This window comes from Pelobates fuscus, chromosome 5 (assembly GCF_036172605.1).
Source record: "Pelobates fuscus isolate aPelFus1 chromosome 5, aPelFus1.pri, whole genome shotgun sequence".
NCBI classification, from domain to species: Eukaryota; Metazoa; Chordata; class Amphibia; order Anura; family Pelobatidae; genus Pelobates; species Pelobates fuscus.
The window spans coordinates 337,691,229-337,712,189 of record NC_086321.1 but is presented as its reverse complement, the minus strand read 5'-3'; the positions used below and the strand labels follow the sequence as shown (position 1 = coordinate 337,712,189).

At 46.9% G+C, this 20,961-nt stretch overlaps 1 protein-coding gene across 1 annotated transcript in view; it reads left to right on the top strand.

Moving 5' to 3' along the window:
* Nucleotides 1–20,961, top strand: part of LOC134611650 (fer-1-like protein 4) — a 192,427-nt gene that overhangs the window by 52,923 nt on the left and 118,543 nt on the right. Inside the window, exons 9-10 of the mRNA XM_063455751.1 lie at nt 13,418–13,549; nt 14,850–14,912. Of these exons, the coding sequence (XP_063311821.1) occupies nt 13,418–13,549; nt 14,850–14,912 (195 nt within the window). The remainder of the gene's footprint in view (nt 1–13,417; nt 13,550–14,849; nt 14,913–20,961) is intronic.

The window sequence follows — 20,961 nt, the reverse complement described above, 5'->3', positions numbered from 1 at the left end:
TCACCCTTCACTGAAACCGACATTGGGTCTTGGATCTTTGAAACGTATGCTTGAAGGCCCAGCAGTCATGGTGATCGCTTCCACTTAGACAGGAATTAGTGTCATTTAGCACTTCAATTGTAGTATATTATTCTAGCAATGCTCTTGGCTTAAGTCAGACTCAGGGCCGTCTTTAATATTGATTGGACCCTGGGCAAAACATTTGCTTGGGTCCCCTGGAACCTGTGCCCCCTTCCCAGGCATGCAAATATGTCCTCCACCCCATCACAGTGGCGGACCTAAAGTAGAGAGGTGCAAGACTTTTTTTGGGCCTCCCTATCGCACGGGTGATTAAAAGGTAGATCCCCATCTGTTGTGCAACTCCAGCATTGCATTGACAGCTGGGGCTCTACCATTTACCCGTGTTTGAAGGTTTGTATTTAGCTCTAAGCTGTTTTTGTGTGTTTGAATGTAAACAGGTTTTTGGATGAAAAATGTTTGTATGTGGTGTTGGCGTGACTGCAAGCCTGTATTTATGTGTAGTGTTGGTTTTTGAATGTGGGGTGTGTTTACATATAATTTTGGTGTGTAACATAGACGTGTGTTTGTACATAGTGTTGGAGTTGGAATGCAGGGGTATATTTGTATGTAGTGTTAGTGTGTGATTGTTGAGATGTATGCATATATACAAACACACACACACACATATATATATATATATAAACACACTGAAACACATGCAGACACACAGATATACACATTGGCACACATGTAGATACACAGACACATATACACACACTGACACACATGCAGATTATTATTATTATTATTATTATTGCAATTTATATAGCGCCAACAGATTCCGTAGCGCTTTACAATATTATGAGAGGGGATTTAACTATAAATAGGACAATTACAAATAAACTTACAGGAACAATAGGTTGAAGAGGACCCTGCTCGATCGAGCTTACATTCTATAGGAGGTGGGGTGTAAAACACATTAGGACAGGAATTTGCAATCAAATAAGGTGGACTGCCCTTTAGGAGAGGGCAAGAGACAGGTATGTGAGGTATTGGTTAGTCTTGGAGGCCATAAGCTTTCCTAAAGAGATGGGTTTTAAGGCACTTCTTAAAAGATGCAAGACGGGGCGTGGTTCCGGCTCTGACCAAGATGGCCGCGTGAGGAAAGTGCTCCGCTCCACCGGACCCCGAATAGCCGAATAAGCGCACATTAACTGACCTCATGGGGCGCACAAAACGCCCGGAACATCCCCAGACCCCTAAAAGCTCGCAACAGGGACCGCTGGACGGCTTCTTACAGCCACAACAGGGATCGAGCGGAGGCCCCCCTAGCCCCAAAATGGCGGCGCCTACTACACCGGCTCCTGACATGGAGGTGCCAGCCCTGAGCCGCATTGAAGCTTCCCTGCGGGACCTAAAAGACTCTGCAGTAACCAAAGCTGACCTCCAAACCATTATTGCTGCAATCCAGGATACCCTGCGATCCGAGATAGCGGAGATGCGTAACGACCTCACCGCGCAGGCAGGCCGCATCACTGTAATGGAGGAAGCGAATGAGGCCCTTACAACCAGGGTGACGGCCACTGACACCGCGGTGGCGCGCCAGGGCGAGATGTTGCTCTCCCTACGCCGACAGATGGAGGATGTTGACAATAGGGGGAGAAGGTGCAACATACGGGTCCGTGGGGTTCCAGAAGCTGAGGGACCGGAAGATGCAGTGGCCACACTCACGGATCTCTTTAGCTCTCTCCTGCAACCGTCTCCCCCAGCAGAAATTGAGTTTGAGAGGGCACATAGAGCCCTGCGACCCCGCTCGGTCGAGGAGGGACCGCGCGATCTTATTTGCTGCCTACACTCGTTCCCAATGAAAAACGCCATAATGCTGAAGGCCAGGGAACGGCAGACCTGGCCCTTCCGGGGGACCCAGGTTTCCCTCTATAATGACTTTTCCCCGATGACTCTTGAAGCCAGGAGGGCCTTACGACCGGTCACTGCAATACTAAGAGACCGCAACATACCTTATAAATGGGGATTCCCCTTCTCCCTGCAAGTCCGACATCAAAACCGTTGGATATCGCTAAGGTGGCCAGAAGAGGTACCACGCTTCATGGGAGAATTAGGCCTACCCTCACTGCCGGTCTCTGACTGGATCCTGGGTCCACTGAACCCGCCACCAAGACCGCAAAGGGGACCCAGAAATCGGGGTGGGAGAATGCCCCCTGTTCAACATGTGGGAAGCCGCGGAGATCCGTTATCTCCGGAGGAGTGACACCGGAGGCCAGCCAGGACCCATGCACCGCTTGGTACCGACCCGAGACGGCTTTCCTTGTTTGCGCCCTCTACATCTCAAATGCCCTTCCTGCCCGACCACGATGTGATCCTTTAAGCTGCTGCCAATTACCCGACTTCGCCTCCCAGAGTCTACAAGAAGCAGGTTTGATTTATCACTCCGTTTCAGGTACTTTGTACTTTGGGCACTAAACAAAGGGATATGGGCTTTGGGAGGGGGGGAAATGGGACATACAGTTTGGGTGGGGATACTGTTCCTATCTCTGACACAAGCGAGGGTCCCATGGGGGTTATGGCACCGACCTGTGTCTATCTCCAACCGCCAACTCTTTCCAAGCTAGAACGGGTTCACCTTGCCTTGGGGTGGGGGGAAAAGGGGGGTATTGCAATGTATCCGCACCTATTGTCTTGTGGAGGGCATCCCTCAGGAGTTTCACCCAAGCGCAGACTGCTTGGGGTTGAATGTTCAGCTGCTGTGGGGGACTCCTTCTTGTCAGGGACAACAAGGGGACTGTTGGTTCCTTCTTGGTTCGCTTTGGGGGGGAGATGGGGGGTAACGGGAATTGCATTTCAAGCTTTAATATACAATGTAATGTTTTGCTGATTTTGTGTCTGCACCTCACCTAAGGTCCGTACCTACGTACGTTTTCAACTGTGTTAGAACGGAATGTTATAGAAGCCCGTAGCCCCATCTCACCACATCCCCAGCCCCCCCCCCCACCCCCCCCTCCTCCCCGGCTGTTGGAACGATTGCATGACCCACTGCTACACCCTGGGCCCACTGGCGCGTAACAGCGCGTACAACGCTTGTACTCAACCAAGGTCCTTTGATGTGGTCCCCCCCCCTCTCCTCCTCCCCGGTTGGTGAGACGCCTGCATGGCTTACCGCTACATCGTAGGCCTACTGGTTCATAACAGCGCATGCAGCGTTTACACTCAACCCTAATCATTTAGTGTAATGGTGACCCCGAGAAATTCCTCCCCCCCCCGGCGACGCACTTGACCTTGCTGTCACCCGGGGACACATAGGGCTCAGGATTCCCGGAAGCTAGAGGTGGATATGTGGGCATCAAGGGGCTCCATATATTTTATCTTGGGGGGCAATGTATATATGACCATAATGTTTGATGTTATTAATTGCTCGCTCCATTTGTGACGCGTACTGTTTACATGTTGATATTGTTTATTTAGAACTCTAACTAGGGGGCTCGGTGGAGCGGATGACCTCGTACTTGACCCATCGACTCTCTGACGTCTCACTTGGCTGGGGCTTGACCCACGTTCTCTATAATTTACACTCGCGCTAGTTGATTGGTGACCGGACGGTAGGAAATTGGACTCCTGGGCTGGTCCCGGAGATACCCTCTGCCGTACCCGGTTACCGCGCGAGTCTCCCCCCTCACCCTGTTGAAGGGATTCTACCTCGGGTAGCTTACTGGGATCGGGGAAGTGACCTACGTACAGTTACACGACTCCCTATACATACACAAGACACTGCTAGCCTAACCCCCCTGTACCGACTTCGGTTCACCGGCTACCAACCTCTACTATCTCCCACTCTTCCCCCTCTTTCTCACCCTCGCCCTCCCTTCCATACGTCCTCCCCCCCTCTCACCCCCTGCTCTTTTCTTGCCGCCCGCCGGCCGGCCCCATACCTCGGGTGCGCGATTGCCCTTGGCCCTCTGCATCTTGGGGATACTACCCGGCCCTCCTTCATTTGGGAACCCTGCCGGGACGTATAGGTGATTATGGCATTTCAAAAGGATAAATTGGTGGGTGGTGAAGGTAATGACAAATTTTAAACTTAATGTAGGCAAGCCACTGTTCTGAGGTCACTCCAACCTCTATACAAAAATGAACACAAAGTCTGGACTCTAGTACAGACTACAGGGCGCCACAAGCATTAAGATATGTGGTGATCTAGTATAAAATGATATGGAATAGTTCAGAATAATGTCATAAAAATACCATATATAAAAATATAAAATCCAATTTATTAGGACAATATCTAAAAGTGCAACATGCACAGAAGAATCAAGAACCCCTAAAGGTAGCAGCTATATTTATACAATGCTTAAATAAAGTGCCAAATGCTGAAGTGCAGAGTATACAAAAGTGCCAATGCTATTTTCTTTGAGCAAAAAAATGCACAAATACTTCAACACTAAAAATGCATGTAAAAACAGACTGCTATACCAAAAATGTAGGGTTCTTGCGGGTGCTCGGTGCTCTACGCGTTTCGTCGGTAACGACTTCCTCAGGAGCTTGCTGAATTCCTGCCGGTCTTCTCTCTCTTTTAAATCCGCCGGTCCGGCCACCAATTAGTGGTTGCGCATGCGCAGTCCGTGCCGTGCGCGCCGTCATACGTAATGACGTGCGGTTGGTCGGAGTGCGCATGTCTTCCACGCTGGAACGCAAATAAACTTTATGTGTAATATACACAGCCACAAAACGAGCAAAACTCCACTTGGAGCGCTCGAGAATAATGCGGTCTGAATTCACAGACCTGCCTACATCCAATCTTAGTGTAGCTACAATTCCAGCATCCTAAATAAAGATGCAAATTGGGCCTTAAAAATAGAGATGACCAATTGAATCAAAGAATTGATTATATTAATTTTACTGGCAGAAAAAATGGTAAAATATAAAAAATAAAGAATATATATATGGTATATAAAAAATCTACATGTGTATATGTACATAAAAAATGATAGCCCATTTGCATCACTACATTCATGATATAAATTACATATATATATGTCTAGGGCTAACATAAAAAAAAAAAAAAAAACTATCTTCAAGAGATAAACAATCGATCAGTAATTTCTAACGGAGTACATAGAGTATATCAAATGATTAAATATCAAATCCATCAAAATGAATACAAAATATGGAGAATATAAAGAGAATAAAGTGTAACATAATGGCATTTCAAAGTGCACCTCTGAGATTCCTCACCCAGAACTGCAGGGGACTTAACATCCCGGAAAGGCGCACGCACCTGCTGCGGGAAATGAGAAAGAATCACATCTCAGTCGCCCTGCTGCAGGAAACGCACTTCAAGGAGGGATCGGCACCTGGACTACGGAGTAGACACTATCCTGTCAACTACTTCTGCAACCACCCTACAGCTCACAAAGCTGGTGTAGCTATCTTAATTGCGACGGGACTGGATTTTAAAGAACTGGAACGTGTTCAGGATTCTCAGGGGAGGTATCTCTTCCTCAAAGGCGTCATAGCGGATAAGATTTACACTATAGCAAATATATATGTCCCCAACAAAAGGCAAGCAGCATTCATTCGCAATGTCTTACTCCAACTGGAGGACTTCACAGATGGGATATTGGTGGTGGGAGGGGACTTCAACGCCCCATTAGACCCGACCCTGGACTCCTCCACGGGTCATAGCTGTATACCACAACGCAACATTAGGACAATCCGGCAGTCACTCGATTCCCTTCGGCTAGTAGATTGCTGGAGGGCCCTTCATCCCTCGACAAAAGATTATACCTATTACTCCGCACTCCATAATCGTTACTCACGTATAGATTATATCTTCATCGCGAGGGAAGGACTCTCCCATCTCCGCGGGGCCGACATAGGAACAACCACCTGGTCAGACCATGGTTCAGTCGGGATAGAGCTGAACTCACCCCTCTACAGACCGAAGACCTGGACCTGGAGGCTCAATCCGTCTTTATTAATGGATCCGGGCGTTAAAATGCAAATCCAACAGGAACTGGACCAATACTTCCGAGAAAACGACACCCCGGAGTCTTCCCCGATCACCATCTGGGAGGCTCACAAGAGTGTAATCCGGGGCACACTCATACGCATTGCGTCCCAGAAGCGTAAGGCCCATATGCAGGACATGGTTGACATCTATGCTGCTATCTCTACTCTAGAAAGCCAACATAAACGCTCCCAACTTAACGCCACATATGGCGAACTAATGGAGCAAAGGAGGAAACTGAAGGACCTTATCCTTAAAAGGCATCTTAGCTCGGTTCAACGCACAAAGGGCTTCTACTACACGCACGCCAATAAGGGGGGCAAATATCTGGCGAGACTGCTAAAGGGCCCCCAGCCCCAACGACAAATTCATAAGATCCAGCTGACCTCCGGAGAAGTTTCCCCATTCCCGCAGAAAATTGCGGAAGAGTTTCGACTATATTACGAACGATTGTATAACCTCTATGGTCCTACTGGAGCCTCTACAGACTCGAGGGTACGCAACGCGACACAAGAATATCTGGCCGGAACGATCACCAAGGTGATCGACCCGGAATCAGCTACACTTTTGGATGCCCCGATATCCATGGAAGAACTAGCTGCGGCCCTTAAGGCTTCCAAAACGGGCAAGGCCCCTGGACCAGACGGTTTCCCCACGGGTTACTACAAGTGTTTTACGGATATACTGTTGCCCTGGCTTTCTAAGGCGGTCAACGCAGTTGGAGAGGGAGGAATCCTGGGGACGGAATCCTTGGCTGCCACCATCACGGTCTTACTGAAACCGGGGAAAGACCCCTTACACTGTGGTAGCTATAGGCCGATCTCCTTATTAAACGTAGATGCCAAGCTGTTCACGAAGGTTATAGCCACCCGTCTTAAACATTTACTTCCGGACCTTATACACCCTGACCAGACGGGCTTCATTCCGGGTAGGGAGGCCCGAGATAGCACATTGAGACTTTTCTCCATTCAGCACCACGCGAGGAGGTTGGGGACACAGTTGCTCTTGTTATCGACCGATGCCGAAAAGGCATTCGACCGAGTCAACTGGGCATATATGCTGGAGACCCTCCGATTACAAGGCTGTGGGCAGAGACTCCTTGCTTGGATATCCGCGATATACAGCAGGCCACGAGCATCTGTGCGGGTTAATGGAGCCACGACTGGGGACTTCGCGATCAACAACGGAACCCAACAGGGATGCCCGCTTTCGCCCTTACTGTTCGCTCTCTCCCTGGAACCTCTATTACAAGCGATTCGCAGTAACCCAGACATTCAGGGGTATGACTGGAAGGGGGTACAACACAAAGTGGCAGCGTACGCGGATGATCTCCTCTTCTTTGTCCGCAATCCCAGGATCACGTTGCCGTGCCTCCTCCAGGAACTCGATAGATACGGGCAGATATCCGGATTTAAGCTCAATGTCTCGAAGTGCGAGGTCTTGAACATCACGCTCCCCGCAGAGGAATTCCGTTCCTTGGAGACAGAGTTCGCATTTCACTGGTGTCGTGACAAGATGAGGTACCTGGGGGTTTGGGTGTCTGAGAACCCGGATAGCATTTATCAACACAACTTCGCACCCTTATTGAAGACCGTACTCTCGGACCTCACCAGGTGGGCGCACCCGCACATCACATGGCACGGCAGAGTCGCGGTAATCAAGATGAACATTCTTCCGCGGGTTCTGTACCTTATGCAGACCATACCTCTTGCTATACCGCCGGTCTTCTTCTCTACCCTGAAGACGGCGGTGCTCAAGTTCGTCTGGAGAGGCGGCCGATCTCGGATCCGACACAAAATCATCTGCCGACCTAGAATCCAGGGTGGACTGGCATTGCCCAACTTTAGAAAGTACTATCAGGCCACGATCATGCAACGCATCCTAGACTGGCATGTAACGTCCTCCGCCAAGCATTGGGTGGTACTGGATAGAGGTCTTATTGGTCCGACACTGGAAGAACGAATATGGGGCACCCCGGGACGTTCACCGGTCCACCTCCCAGTGGAGGGACTGGTCTTCCAAACCCTGGTGGGATGGAGATCTGTGAGACAGCTGGACCACATATCCCCATCCCCTAGCCCGATGCTCCCGCTCACGTATAATGAGGCCATAGGTGGGGGACTTCCCCCCATAGCTTGGCCCTTACAGGACATAGGGACATACATACCGATACATAGAGTTCTGGAGGGTTGGGGGCTGAGGACTTTGCCCTCGCTGTTGGGCGACAGATCACGAACGCCTCTCATCTGCTTCCGTTACTTCCAACTACTGCACTTTTATGAAACATTACCACATAAAGAAAAACTACATAGAACCCTCACATGGTTTGAGCGCCTCTGCGACCGGGGTACTGTGGTGGAACACGCCATCTCCGTCTTATATCAGCACCTCCTGACCAATCATGCAGAAGCACCACAGACATTCAAAAGACAATGGGAGGAACAACTTGGAAAATCTCTCACGGTACAACAGTGGGATACAGCATTATTATGGCAACATAAGAGCTCCATGAGTTCTTATTACCAAGAGGTGAATTATAAACTCATTTCCCATTGGTATAGGACGCCGGCTTTATTGCACCGCATATTCCCCTCCATACCCCTCCATCTGTATGCTGGAGGTGTCAAGAGACGCGCGGAACAGTTCTGCACATATGGTGGGACTGCAGGGCTATAACCCCATACTGGGAGATGATCAGGGAAACAATCATACTGATCCTGGGGGATATCCCAGACTGGACTGCAGAATTCGCTTTACTACACATCACAACGTCCTCAGTCTCCTCGTACAAGAAGTCGATATTGCGGCACCTGCTCAACGCCGCCAAAGCCAACATTCCAGCCCATTGGAAAACATCTGATGTACCTTCCAAATCCGAATGGATTCGCAGAGTAGAGGAGATACAGGGTGCCGAAGCAGCCTACTCGGCCCTAACTGGCAGGGAAACAAAACATACGGAGGTTTGGTCGCCGTGGTTTATGTATATCTCACGATGCCGTGGTACTGGGGGCATATCGGGGGGCCCGACGGGGGCACGCGTCGTCCCGAGCTAGGCAGAAGAGACAACACCCCGACTATCCCATCCATCCTATCCTTTTTCACCCCCTCCTCTACCCCTCTTGTCGGTGACCGGGGTTCCGGAATCGGTCTGGAGGAGTCTCCTAGACACCTACTGTAGGATAACGACTACACACTTAATTCCTTAAACACGAAGAGGTGACTTGAGACATACACACGAAATTACCAGAAGTTAGCGAACACCCATGGGGGGCTCTGAAACATCTGGCTATTAGATGTGGTAGTCAACTGCCTTATGGCGAGACAACACCCACCGAGACGTAGGTCCCAGATGTGACGCACTCACGATACAATCTCTCCTCATATAACAATAGCACCCACAACACATACCACAATGCACACCTCTGATGATGCTCGAGAGAGTGAAATCCCTTACGCTTCCCCCCCCCATATCTCAGATGCAACGACACGTGATGACCTATAGGCCTAACCCAAGGCTGGGATGATGGGGCTTGTCGATGTGTCAAATACGAAGCTACTGTTAGTCATAGGATCCAACTCCCAGGTTAACTCAAGATCTGGGGTTTTCACCTCAGTACCTGCAGCTTTCCTTATTATATCCAGGGTTTTGTTCTGGCATTGACACTGCTAGCTCGCTAATTTTCGGATACCTTACTCTCCAAATAGATAATAAAGTCGAGCGCACTGTAAGGTAGATTCCTACACTGAGTATTGCACACAAGGGCAGGTCCTCCCGGACACCGCCCATTCCTGAATACTGCATAACGCCCCGGGATTCAGTGTATAAAGAGTTTATTACGCGGGGTTACCCACGTTTGTTTTTTCTTTTCTTCTCCTTGCCACTGTATATATAACACTGCATTGATCGCCGCTGATCCTCTGTTAACCACCCATTAATAATGTTTAACCGTTTACATATGTTGTTTGATCAGCAATGTTGGACCTGCGAGTCCTAACCGCTTGATTTCGATGCATTCATGAATCTCTCAATAAACAGATTTACAAAAAAAAAAAAAAAAAAGATGCAAGACTAGGGGAGAGTCTGATGGCGGTAGGCAGGCTATTCCATAGGAAGGGAGCCGCCCGCGAGAAGTCCTGCAAGCGCGAGTTGGCCATACGAGTGCGGACAACGGACAGGAGGTGGTCACGGACAGAGCGGAGAGACCGAGAAGGGACATACCTATGGATCTGTGAGGAGATATAAGAGGGGCTAGAGTTGTTCAGTTCTTTATAGGTGTGAGTTAGTACCTTGAATTGACTCCTATAGCATACAGGAAGCCAATGTAAGGACTGGCAGAGGGGTGAGGTGTGAGAGATACACAGACACACACACAGATACACCGAAACACACAAAGACAGCATACAGATACATTGACACACATACAGATACACAGATACACACACAGACTTCATACAGATACACACACACATATACAGACACATATAGAGACAGACAAACTGACAGACATACTTACACAGACACATAAACTCACAGACATACTGACACATACATACTGACATATGGACACAGATACATACACTGACATACATGCTGACACACATAAACACATACTAAGACATTCTGACATACATTCACAGACACACACACCCAGACTGGCACACACAGACAGACATACTGACACACAGACATACTGACACACACACAGACAGACATAATGGTGCACACACACAGACATACTGATACACACACAGACACACAGACCTACTGACAGATCCACAGACATACTGATACACACACACACAGACCTACTGACACACACACACAGACCTACTGACAGACACACACACAGACATACTGACACACACAGACATACTGACAGACACACACGCAGACCTACTGACAAACACACACACACACAGACATGCTGACACACACATATGCAAACTTTACACTTTAAACCCCCCAGGTAGACACCCTACCTTCCCCGGGGTCCAGTGTGCTGTCTTGAGTGGGTTGGGAGTTGGGGACTGACTCTCTTTGCTCAGTCCCCCTCCTCGCTGCCTCCTGGCTTAGCCTTCCTCCCGCGCGGCTCATCATCTCTGAGGGAGGAAGCAAGTCGCGGACGTCACTTCCTCCCAGGCTGCTGTTAAGCAAGGGGCCCGGTCGTGCTGTTAAAGGGCCACAGCACCCGACTGGGCCCCTGCTGAAATGTGCTCACCATGTGGCCCTAAGTGTATTGGCCACCCGGTGAGCCCCCTTAGAGTACGGGCCCCGGGGCAGCCTCAATACCAGCACCGTGGGCTCATGGCAGGGGAGGTGATTTTTTTTTTTATGCAGGCTATGCGGCGGGGCCACAGGGCAGCTGCTTTGGGCCCACCAGGAGTAACTGGGCCCGGGGCAGCTGCCCCGTTTGCCCCGCGTTAAAGATGGCCCTGGTCAGACTCAAACCAAATCAAAGTGTGGCATCAATACATTGACCTCTAGGTTGTAACAGAATAAATGCAGTCATTAAAGGAATGATATGAAGTGGTCTTGGTGCCTATACTATAGTGTCCCTTTAAGAAAAAGTGCAGATTTCAGTAGTAATTGGCACTTTTATTTTTAACCTTTGTTACTCCCCTCCCCCTCCAAGATAACCAGTCCTGTTACATTTGGTTGTTTAGCTCATTAGAGCTAAACTCAAGAGGCAGTAATTGCTCAGAACACCTGTCTTGCAAAGATTTCTCATTGAGCTGCATTGTAATGTCTGTGATTAGACAGCCACAGAAACTCTGGACTGGGGAAGAAGGGGAGGGCTTGCAAAGGCTTCAGACAACAAATATGCAGATTATGCTGGCTGATTTTTAGACATACCTTGAATAAAAAAAATGCGTAATTAAATGTATGCATGTTTTCATTGAGGCTATATCTGATCTGAAGTAGTGATTTATTTATTTTTAGTTTGTATTCGGGCAGTGGAGTGTCCCTTTAAGTATGTGCTTGCTAATCTAAGGGTCTAATTTAGCGAGAATGAAGTCCCTCTGACAAGACTGCAACAAAATGTGACATATACATTGATTTATAAAACCTATTCTGATGTATAAAGATACCTGTTTTTGTTCATGAATAACGGAACAAGTATAATTTCTACATTTACTTTTAAATCCATATAGGTCATTTTTCAAGGATCTACCATATGTTGTAAACTAAAGTAGGGACCATGTGAGATCCAGATGAAACCAGGGCCGGTGCAAGGATTTTTGCTGCCCTAGGCAAAAAAACATTTTGATGCCCCATTTGCTCCACCCACTCATGCAGACTGACATACACTGACCCAAGCAGACTGACGACTTACCCATGCAGACTGACACAGATGCACTGACCCATGCAGACTGATACACACACACTGACACATGCAGACTGACACACACGCACAGACCCATGCAGACTGACACACACTCACTGAACCATGCAGAATCGCACACACATACTGACCCATGCAGACTGACACACAAACACACACTTACTGACCCATGCAGACTGACACACACGTTCTGACACAAGCAGACTGATGCACATGTACTGACACACATACACGGACCCATGAAAACTGACTCACACACACAGACCCATGCAGACTGACTCACACACACACACTGATGAATGCAAACTGACGCGCGCTCACACTGATGAATGCAGACACACATACTGGCCCATGCAGACTGACTCACACACACACACACACACTGATGAAAGCAGACTGACGTACACTCACACACTGATGAATGCAGACTGACGCGCGCTCACACTGATGAATGCAGACACACATACTGGCCCATGCAGACAAATACACAGGCACACACTGTTACATACAGACACACACTGACCCATGCAGACACACTTTAACCCATACAGACACACACTAACTCATACAGACACACACTAACCCAAGCAGACGACATACACAAACACAAATTCTTTGAAACACACAGTTGTGATACCCATTGACCAACTTACATTTATTGCTTAAATGACTTTGCTTTGCATGTCAAACTGGCAGATTCGCTGCGCCTGGTCACCTTCACTTCGTCTCAGCCCTGTTATGTTCCTGCCCACTTGACCCCACATACAGGACAAGGGGCGGGAGGCCGGGAGTGAGAAATCAAAGCGCCCTCATGCTGCTGTGGCAATAGGAGTCTTTGTGGGGGGCCTGGCTGAGCAGACTGAGGTGGATGGCGCCGGATTTGAGTCCAACATAAAGGAGCGGCTAAATGAGCAGAGCAGCAAAGCTTCTGCCAGCTCCCCCCTATAAGTTGGGCCTATAGGAAGCACTGGCCCTGGATGAAACCATTAGTCATTATGATTCAAAACCCGTCTTCTACATACTCTTCAAATTTTTAATGTTCTCTTTGCAGATTGCAGTCACTGTCATAGAAGCCCAGAAACTTGTTGGGGTGAACATAAATCCAGTGGTACATATCAAGGTTGGAGATGAGAAAAGGCACACACTGACTCAGAAATCTACCAACTGCCCTTATTATAACCAGGTGGGTTGAATTACGCAGATTTTGCGCTCTGGGTCAAGCACAAGAACTTAATTACTCCGATTAGACACATGGACAAGATTTTGTTCATTTCTACAAAGCTTCATTTTCACTAGTGTTGGTTCTTTTTGAGTACTTTGATGCACTATCTTAAATAAAATGGAAACAGTGGGTCTATACACTTAATAGTACGTTGTTGTGATTCAATAGAGAAAACCACCAGGTAGGAGTTAACCCCTCAAGGTAATTATTGCAGTTTCTGAGAAACTGCAATAATTAAACTTGCAGGGTTAAAGGGAGTGGAACACTGTACCCAGACAACTTCAATAAGCTGAAGTGGTCTGGGTGCCTATAGTGTCCCTTTAACCCCTTAAGGACCAAACTTCTGGAATAAAAGAGAATCATGACATGTCACACATGTCATGTGTCCTTAAGGGGTTAAGCACACACTCTGACAGTCACACACACACTCAATGACAAACACACAGACGTCACTGACAGACAGACTCACTGATATGACACACACACACATTCCCCAACAGACACACACTGGCAGATACGCACTGACAGTTACACACACACTCAATGACAAACACAGAGACGTCACTGAAAGACACAGACTCACAGATCTGACACACACGCACTGACAGATGCGCACACTGACAGACACACACTGACAGACACTCATTGACAGACCAACACTGATAGTCACACACAGACTCAATGACAGACTCTTACTGATTTGACAGACACTCACAAACACACACACACAGACACACACAGACACACTCATACACTCACATGCACACACATACACTCACAGACACACACTCTCACTCACACACACATACACTCACTAATTATTAATATTATTAAAATACTTTAAGAATTTACGCCCAGCCTCCCTACCTGGAGAGCTGGCGTGTATCTGTCCCTGGGGTCCAGTGGGGCTGCTGGGAGGCATGCAAATGTATTAGAATCCGAGGCGGCGAGGGTGCTCTGATCTCCTTACTCTGTTTGCTCTTGGCTGTTTTCTTGTCTTGTTCTCATTATAAAAAATGTGCTGATCTATTTGCTTTCTTTCTCCTTCCATCTATAAATGAACTTTCATTTTCTTTACCTGTATTCTCTTTAATTACAGAGAAAATACTTATTTGTTAAATATATGGGAAAAGGACACATATTATTGAAAATACTGGGATGTGATAGTTTCACTCTAAAGTTCAGAAATGCAACTATCAGAAAAAGTCATTTTAATCGTCTTAATTTGCAATAGTTCCAATAATTTTACTTTTTCTTTTAGTATTTTCTGTTTGAATTCCTCGAGCCACGTGAGGTTGTATTCAATAAACTCATCGAAATATCTGTAAGTACTTTTCATTTGTTTTATAAATGCTATGCATGGAATTTGGGTTTATTTGTTACACAATTAGCTGCGGTGAACTGACATGCCCCAAAAAACAAAACTGCAATTCAATACACAATTTAGCACGAGTATTTTTTTGGTAAATATATCTTAATCGATTTTCTTAGAGCATAAGCAGGTTGTATTAACAATTGCAGACACATTTAATATTCAAATAACAGCAATGGATAGACTCAAATAAGCACAATAGGCATCGCACCTTGCAGCGTTTGGACTTAATCGACTCACAAACTGTCTTTTCACAATCTTCGCTTTGTGTGTAAACCCTTAAATTTGTAATTCTTTTTTTTTTTTTAATTTCTTTATTTTTGTTTCAGCATCCGTAACGGCATCAAAAAATACAGTAGATGGCCCACGCAGGGGCCTTTTATAGACATATTATATAGTGTTTTAACAAGATGTATATCGTGCTGTCACATATAAATATAAAGGATTGTGCCGTTCGGCGCTGGTTTTCTATTATCCGGGCGTTGGTAGCCCAAGTATCAAATTTAAACATACAATAAAAGAAAAAAAAATATATGACTATTGACATGGTCATGGAAGTTCAGTACTTCATTTCACAGCATATGTACCAGTTAACATTATATGGGTCTGGGATTCTGTTGGTGGGCGAGGAGTTTCTGCGTTTACGAGGTGGTTCTCGTTACAGTAACACAGTTGCCTCTCGCCTTTTACGTCTTAGCGTCCTATTCTACCCAGTCGAGGCTGTCTTGCTAGTCTGGTATGTCAAGCCAGCTGAGGTACTGAGCGGTCGTTCTGGTAGAGGGTAGGGTAGGGTAGGGTGTGAGTTACGGTTGAGGGGGGGGGGGTAGTTATAGGAGGTGGAGGTATTTTGCTCGTTGGGGCGCCCGGCAGGCAGAAGCACGCCGAGCCGCAGCTCGCGATTCTCAGTTATTTTGGAATTATTCATTGGTATAAATTTCCCATGGTTGCCAGATTTTTTGGAATGATTTTTCCGTATGTCTTATTTGGGCAGTCAGTTTGTCCATTAGATAAGTATCTTTGATTTTAACTACCACGTCATTGTCAGTGGGGACCGTGGGCTGTAGCCACTTTTGTGCCAGTGCCCTTCTAGCCGCCAGTGTAAGTTTGTTTAGTAGTTGTTGTTCTTTTTTAGAAAGGCAGTCATTTGGTCTGGATAGGAGGATCGCCCAGGGATCTAGGTCTATGTGTCGTATGAGGACCTCTTGGAGCAGTGATTGGATTCTTTTCCAAAATTTTGTCACCTCAGGGCATTCCCACCACATGTGGATGAAGGTGCCTTTGCCGCCGCATCCCTTCCAATATGTGTCTGTCGTTGTTTTCCCCATCTTATAGAGCTGAGCAGGTGTGGTGTACCACCTCATGAGCATCTTATATGCTTGCTCCTGATGTAGCACACATATTGATGTCTTCGCTGTTGCTTCCCATATGTCTACCCAGTCCTCTCCTTCTATTGCTCCCCCTAAGTCTGTTTCCCACTGGCGTATGTAATTTGGGTCTGTGGCTCCCCTTTCTGGGGCACTGAGCTGAGCATAAATTGTTGTAATCATCCCTTTTTGGATCGTTTCGGCGTCGCATAGCCGTTCATAAAATGTCATAGGGGTCTGGGCTGCTTTCTTTATGTTCGGGTGTTTGGCAAAGTCACGCAACTGCATGTGTCGGAAGACGTCCTTGGTCGTTAGAGGTGCAGTAGTTTGTAGGGTTTCGAAGGATTTGAAGGAGTCCCCTATGTACATGTGATTATATCTTTGCATTCCTGTGCTTTCTATCCCCCTGAAGTCTCGTGCGCTCAGCCCGGGCCCAAACGCCTTGTTCCGTAGGTACGGAGTCAGCGGTGAGGGTGTATGTTTCAGGGCGAATTTAGTGGCTGTCAAGTCCCAGATCCTAACGGAGTTAAGGATCGCTGGACAAGATGTATGCAATGATGGTCGGTCTTGTTTAGGCACCCAAATCCAAAATTGAGGGAGGTCAGTGTGCATTAGTTTTGTCTCAAGGTCGACCCATCTATGTGCGCCCTCCGGTGTATGCCATGCTATTATCTGGGCCAGTTGGGCTGCGAGGTAATAATGGTAGAGGTTCGGGAGTCCCAGCCCTCCCCTCGCTTTAGGTCGGTATAAAGTCTGTCGAGCTATCCTGTGTCTTTTTTGTGCCCAGATGAAGTTGTCTATGTGTGTTTGTAGTGTTTGTAGGTTTTGCTTTGTGACTTTAGTTGGAAGGGCTTGAAATAGGAACAATATACGTGGAAGCAGAGTCATTTTGACTGCATGCATCCTACCAATCCACGATATGGGCCTCTCATGCCATTTTTCTAGGTCCCTGCAGAGCGCCTGGATGGTGGGCGTGTAATTGGCGCTGTATAGCCTCTCCGGGTCTGCCGTGAGTTTTACCCCAAGGTATTTGAAGTCTGATCGTGTAAGTTTGAGGGGGTAGGTGTTTTTTATGTTGTCTATCCCTGCCTTGTCCATTTCTATTGGCATGGCTACCGTTTTGTCTAGATTGATTTTGTAGCCTGAGACGCTGCCATATTCTTCCAGTATTGTCACCAGTCGGGGCAGCGATTGAGCAGGTTTGGTTAGTGTGACCAGGACGTCATCCGCATATGCGGAGACTTTGAACTCTTCACCTCCCACCTGTACACCCGAGATGTTCTCGTCCTCTCTTATCCTCTGCAGGAGAGGCTCTAACGAGAGGACGAAGAGTAGGGGGGGAGAGGGGGCAGCCCTGTCTTGTGCCGTTGGTTGTTGTGAACGGGGTCGGGATCGCACCAGGCACTTTGGTCTGCGCCCTCGGTTGGGTATAAAGGGCTTTGATGCCCCTTATAAAGGCTTCTGGCATCTGCAGTCGTTCGAGTAGTGTAAATAGGTAGTGCCATTGCACTCTGTCGAACGCCTTCTCCGCGTCCAGGGAAAGGATCAGAGAAGGCGTTCGAGACCTCACCGCCCACCATATGATGTCTGCCCCCCTCCAGGTGTTTTCGTACAATTGCCTTGTTGGTAAATTTGTAATTCTTGTTTAGAGCTGGATAGTGACGCCACAATGACATTGTTGGAGGTAGAATTACACCCCCAGTGGCTGAAGTGTTAAATTCAGTATGTGTAGGGTTTCGTAGGTAAACACTGCACAAACAGACTCCTGGCACCAAGATAGAGTCTCGGCATGAGTGGTTGGTGTTGGTTAGCAAAACTTTGGTGCCTTATTCATTTTACACTTTGCTTCGTTATAATCTGGTATTTGAAGACCGTATGCTGGCATTTGATGTCCGACTTATTTAGCCCCAGAGTTGTTAATTGTCCTTTCTGTTTTGAAAAACGGATCCTTAAGAAATATATAATTCTATTACTGCAAAGACTGTAATTGGTCCTTAAAAGACAACTGTCGCCTCAAAAAAAGTGTTAATACAATAATAATTTCAGCAAATTTTAAAAGAAAACTTATTTTATTTTAAATGAAGTGTATGTAAAAATTTAGAAAACTCATCCTTACATTTAGTATATGACAGGATCATTCAGACATATACATGACCTTGGGTCAGACAGTGTTTGAAAACCAACACTTAGTCTCTATGGTCCTCCCTGCTCCCGTGCAGATAGTAAACTGACTTTTCTCAGTTTAAACATGTATTTAATTAATAAAAATATATATATAAAAAAAATAATTATATATAATTCTATTCAAAACTTGATGAAATAATTATTATATATATTAAAAATATTTTTGAGGTGACGGTTGTCCCTTAACCCCTTAAGGACACATGACGTGTGTGACACGTCATGATTCCCTTTTATTCCAGAAGTTTGGTCCTTAAGGGGTTAAGGGATTAAACTGGAAATGATGGAGAATCGTTAAAGGGATTGCACATGTAAGGCCAAAATTGTCATGTCACTAACCTAGCAATTTTGTTCCAAAATTGTAGATTATGCTAGCTTTAGTGTACCTATAATCTTAATTTTATTAATGACAGGAGGCGAGTATTTGCTTAAGTCTCTCTTTACTAGAACTCCACAGCAGCACAGAAAACAACCAATCAGAGAAAAGTTAGGTACTATAAAACTCCCCTCCCCATGCATCATTTCCTCTTTCAAGCTGCGACAAAACAGAATAAAAGGCAGAGAACATCATGGGGAAGAAACGAAGTCCTAGATACGATGAATCTAACGATGTCCACCATCCAAGTGAAACCGTCAAACTAGATAGTGTAGATGGACTGTAAACTGAAACGAGAGAAAAACAGAATCGAACAGGTTGATTATCCAATGAAATGTACCCTGAATAAACATGTAGGTACCCAACGTAGCAACCAAATTAACCTAATATGTAAATATCCCAACCCTACTATGGAAAAGAACACAGACATAAGGAACAAGCGACAGGTAGCAGAGACAACAAACAGAGTTGCATACTTACCTGATAATCTAAACTATAACCTTAAACAAGGGAGGGACAAGAATGGGTGGGAAATACTCGCCTCCTGTCATTAATAAAATTAAGATTATAGGTACACTAAAGCTAGCATAATCTACAATTTTATAACATGACAGGAGGCTTCGTATTTGCTGTTTCAACGCTCAGTTCACCAATCCAACGCTGTTTGTGTCGCTGGTTATTATTCCAGGAAATATCAGAGTAATCCTAATTGGACATTCCAAATACGATAAATGACAGCCGACGGGTCAAAGAAGATGCCAACCGACGAAGTATCTCAGATAGGGAAAAAAAGCACCATCCGCCGGTAAATCCATTGTACGTGGAGTAGCGACCAGTTTCCTAGAAGTCGGTCCATGAGCTGGTAGGCTGACCTATTAGCCACCTTCCTGTAGTTGTATAACTCTGAAATCCGATCCAAGACTTAGGGTCGCGAGGAGAAAAACTGACACCAAGTCTCAACTCATGACCCGTAAGGCGGCTCCTCCGATCGTGCCAGGGCCATTCGGCGATGCGGCCTTGCAGGGAGATCTCCAATCTCAAGGAATGCACCGAAGACCACCACCAAAATCGCAAAATAATCGAGGAGGATTCTTCGTACCTTCCTGTCCCACCCGGTGGGGTGTCTCATCCGAGCATAAATTCATAATGCAGGCGATAGTGTGGCCAAACCAGCCGCATACTAAGTGATTCCAATATTCCAAACGGACTGTGTAAACTTCGGACGCCGTAGAGAAAAGGCTCCAAAGGACGTCCATTCAGGGTTCGAACTGAACTTGAGTGGAGGAACGGTGGTCGACTATTCTGGGAATAGGGAATCTCAGAAATCTTCAAAGGAATGGGAAGTGCAAACAGGAACGCAGATTCCCATCCAGAAATGCCCCCGTCCAAGAGTGAAAGATGTCTGTGTAGGAGTCGTGGTATAGCAGGTACCACCATAAGGTCTCGTAGGTCTCCTCGACGATAGTTGAAGAGTAGGGTAGCGCGAATCCAACAAAAACGGCTCCCGTGAGGAATAACTAGAGTATAGACGGAGGGTCCTCCATCTCCGAACCCTGATCACCAGGTATGCGTTTCGAGGAGACGGGGCAGTCCTGCCATCTTATCCCAAGATCTGATGACCGGGGAGGTCAAGACAAACCGGGTTTCCCGGTCTACCATGTGAACCATACGTACGGTTTGTACCTTCAGAGCGGGTAATAGGCCCTCCTTAATCCTGTTACCCGAGCAAGGCAGAGCCCGTTTGCTCCCTGTAGGTCCCCGTATCTCCTGCCACCTAAATATGGGAGAAAACTGTCTGAGCAGTTGTACAATGGTCTGGATATCCAGAAACAGAAAGCAATCCTCTGCTTTCTATGGTGCCGAATACACCCAAACCTGCACTCACATAATACCTGGGTTCCATCCGATATCCGAACCATCTCCAGGAATGTGTATAAATAAGTGGGAGTCACCCCTCGTTATACCTCAGCGAGAATATCCCTCCGTTGCAGGAGATAGACTAGAGAAATCCAGTCTAAATATGGATATCTTGCATGACCAGGCAGTCCTCTATATCGGAATCAGTAGCACGGACGTCAGA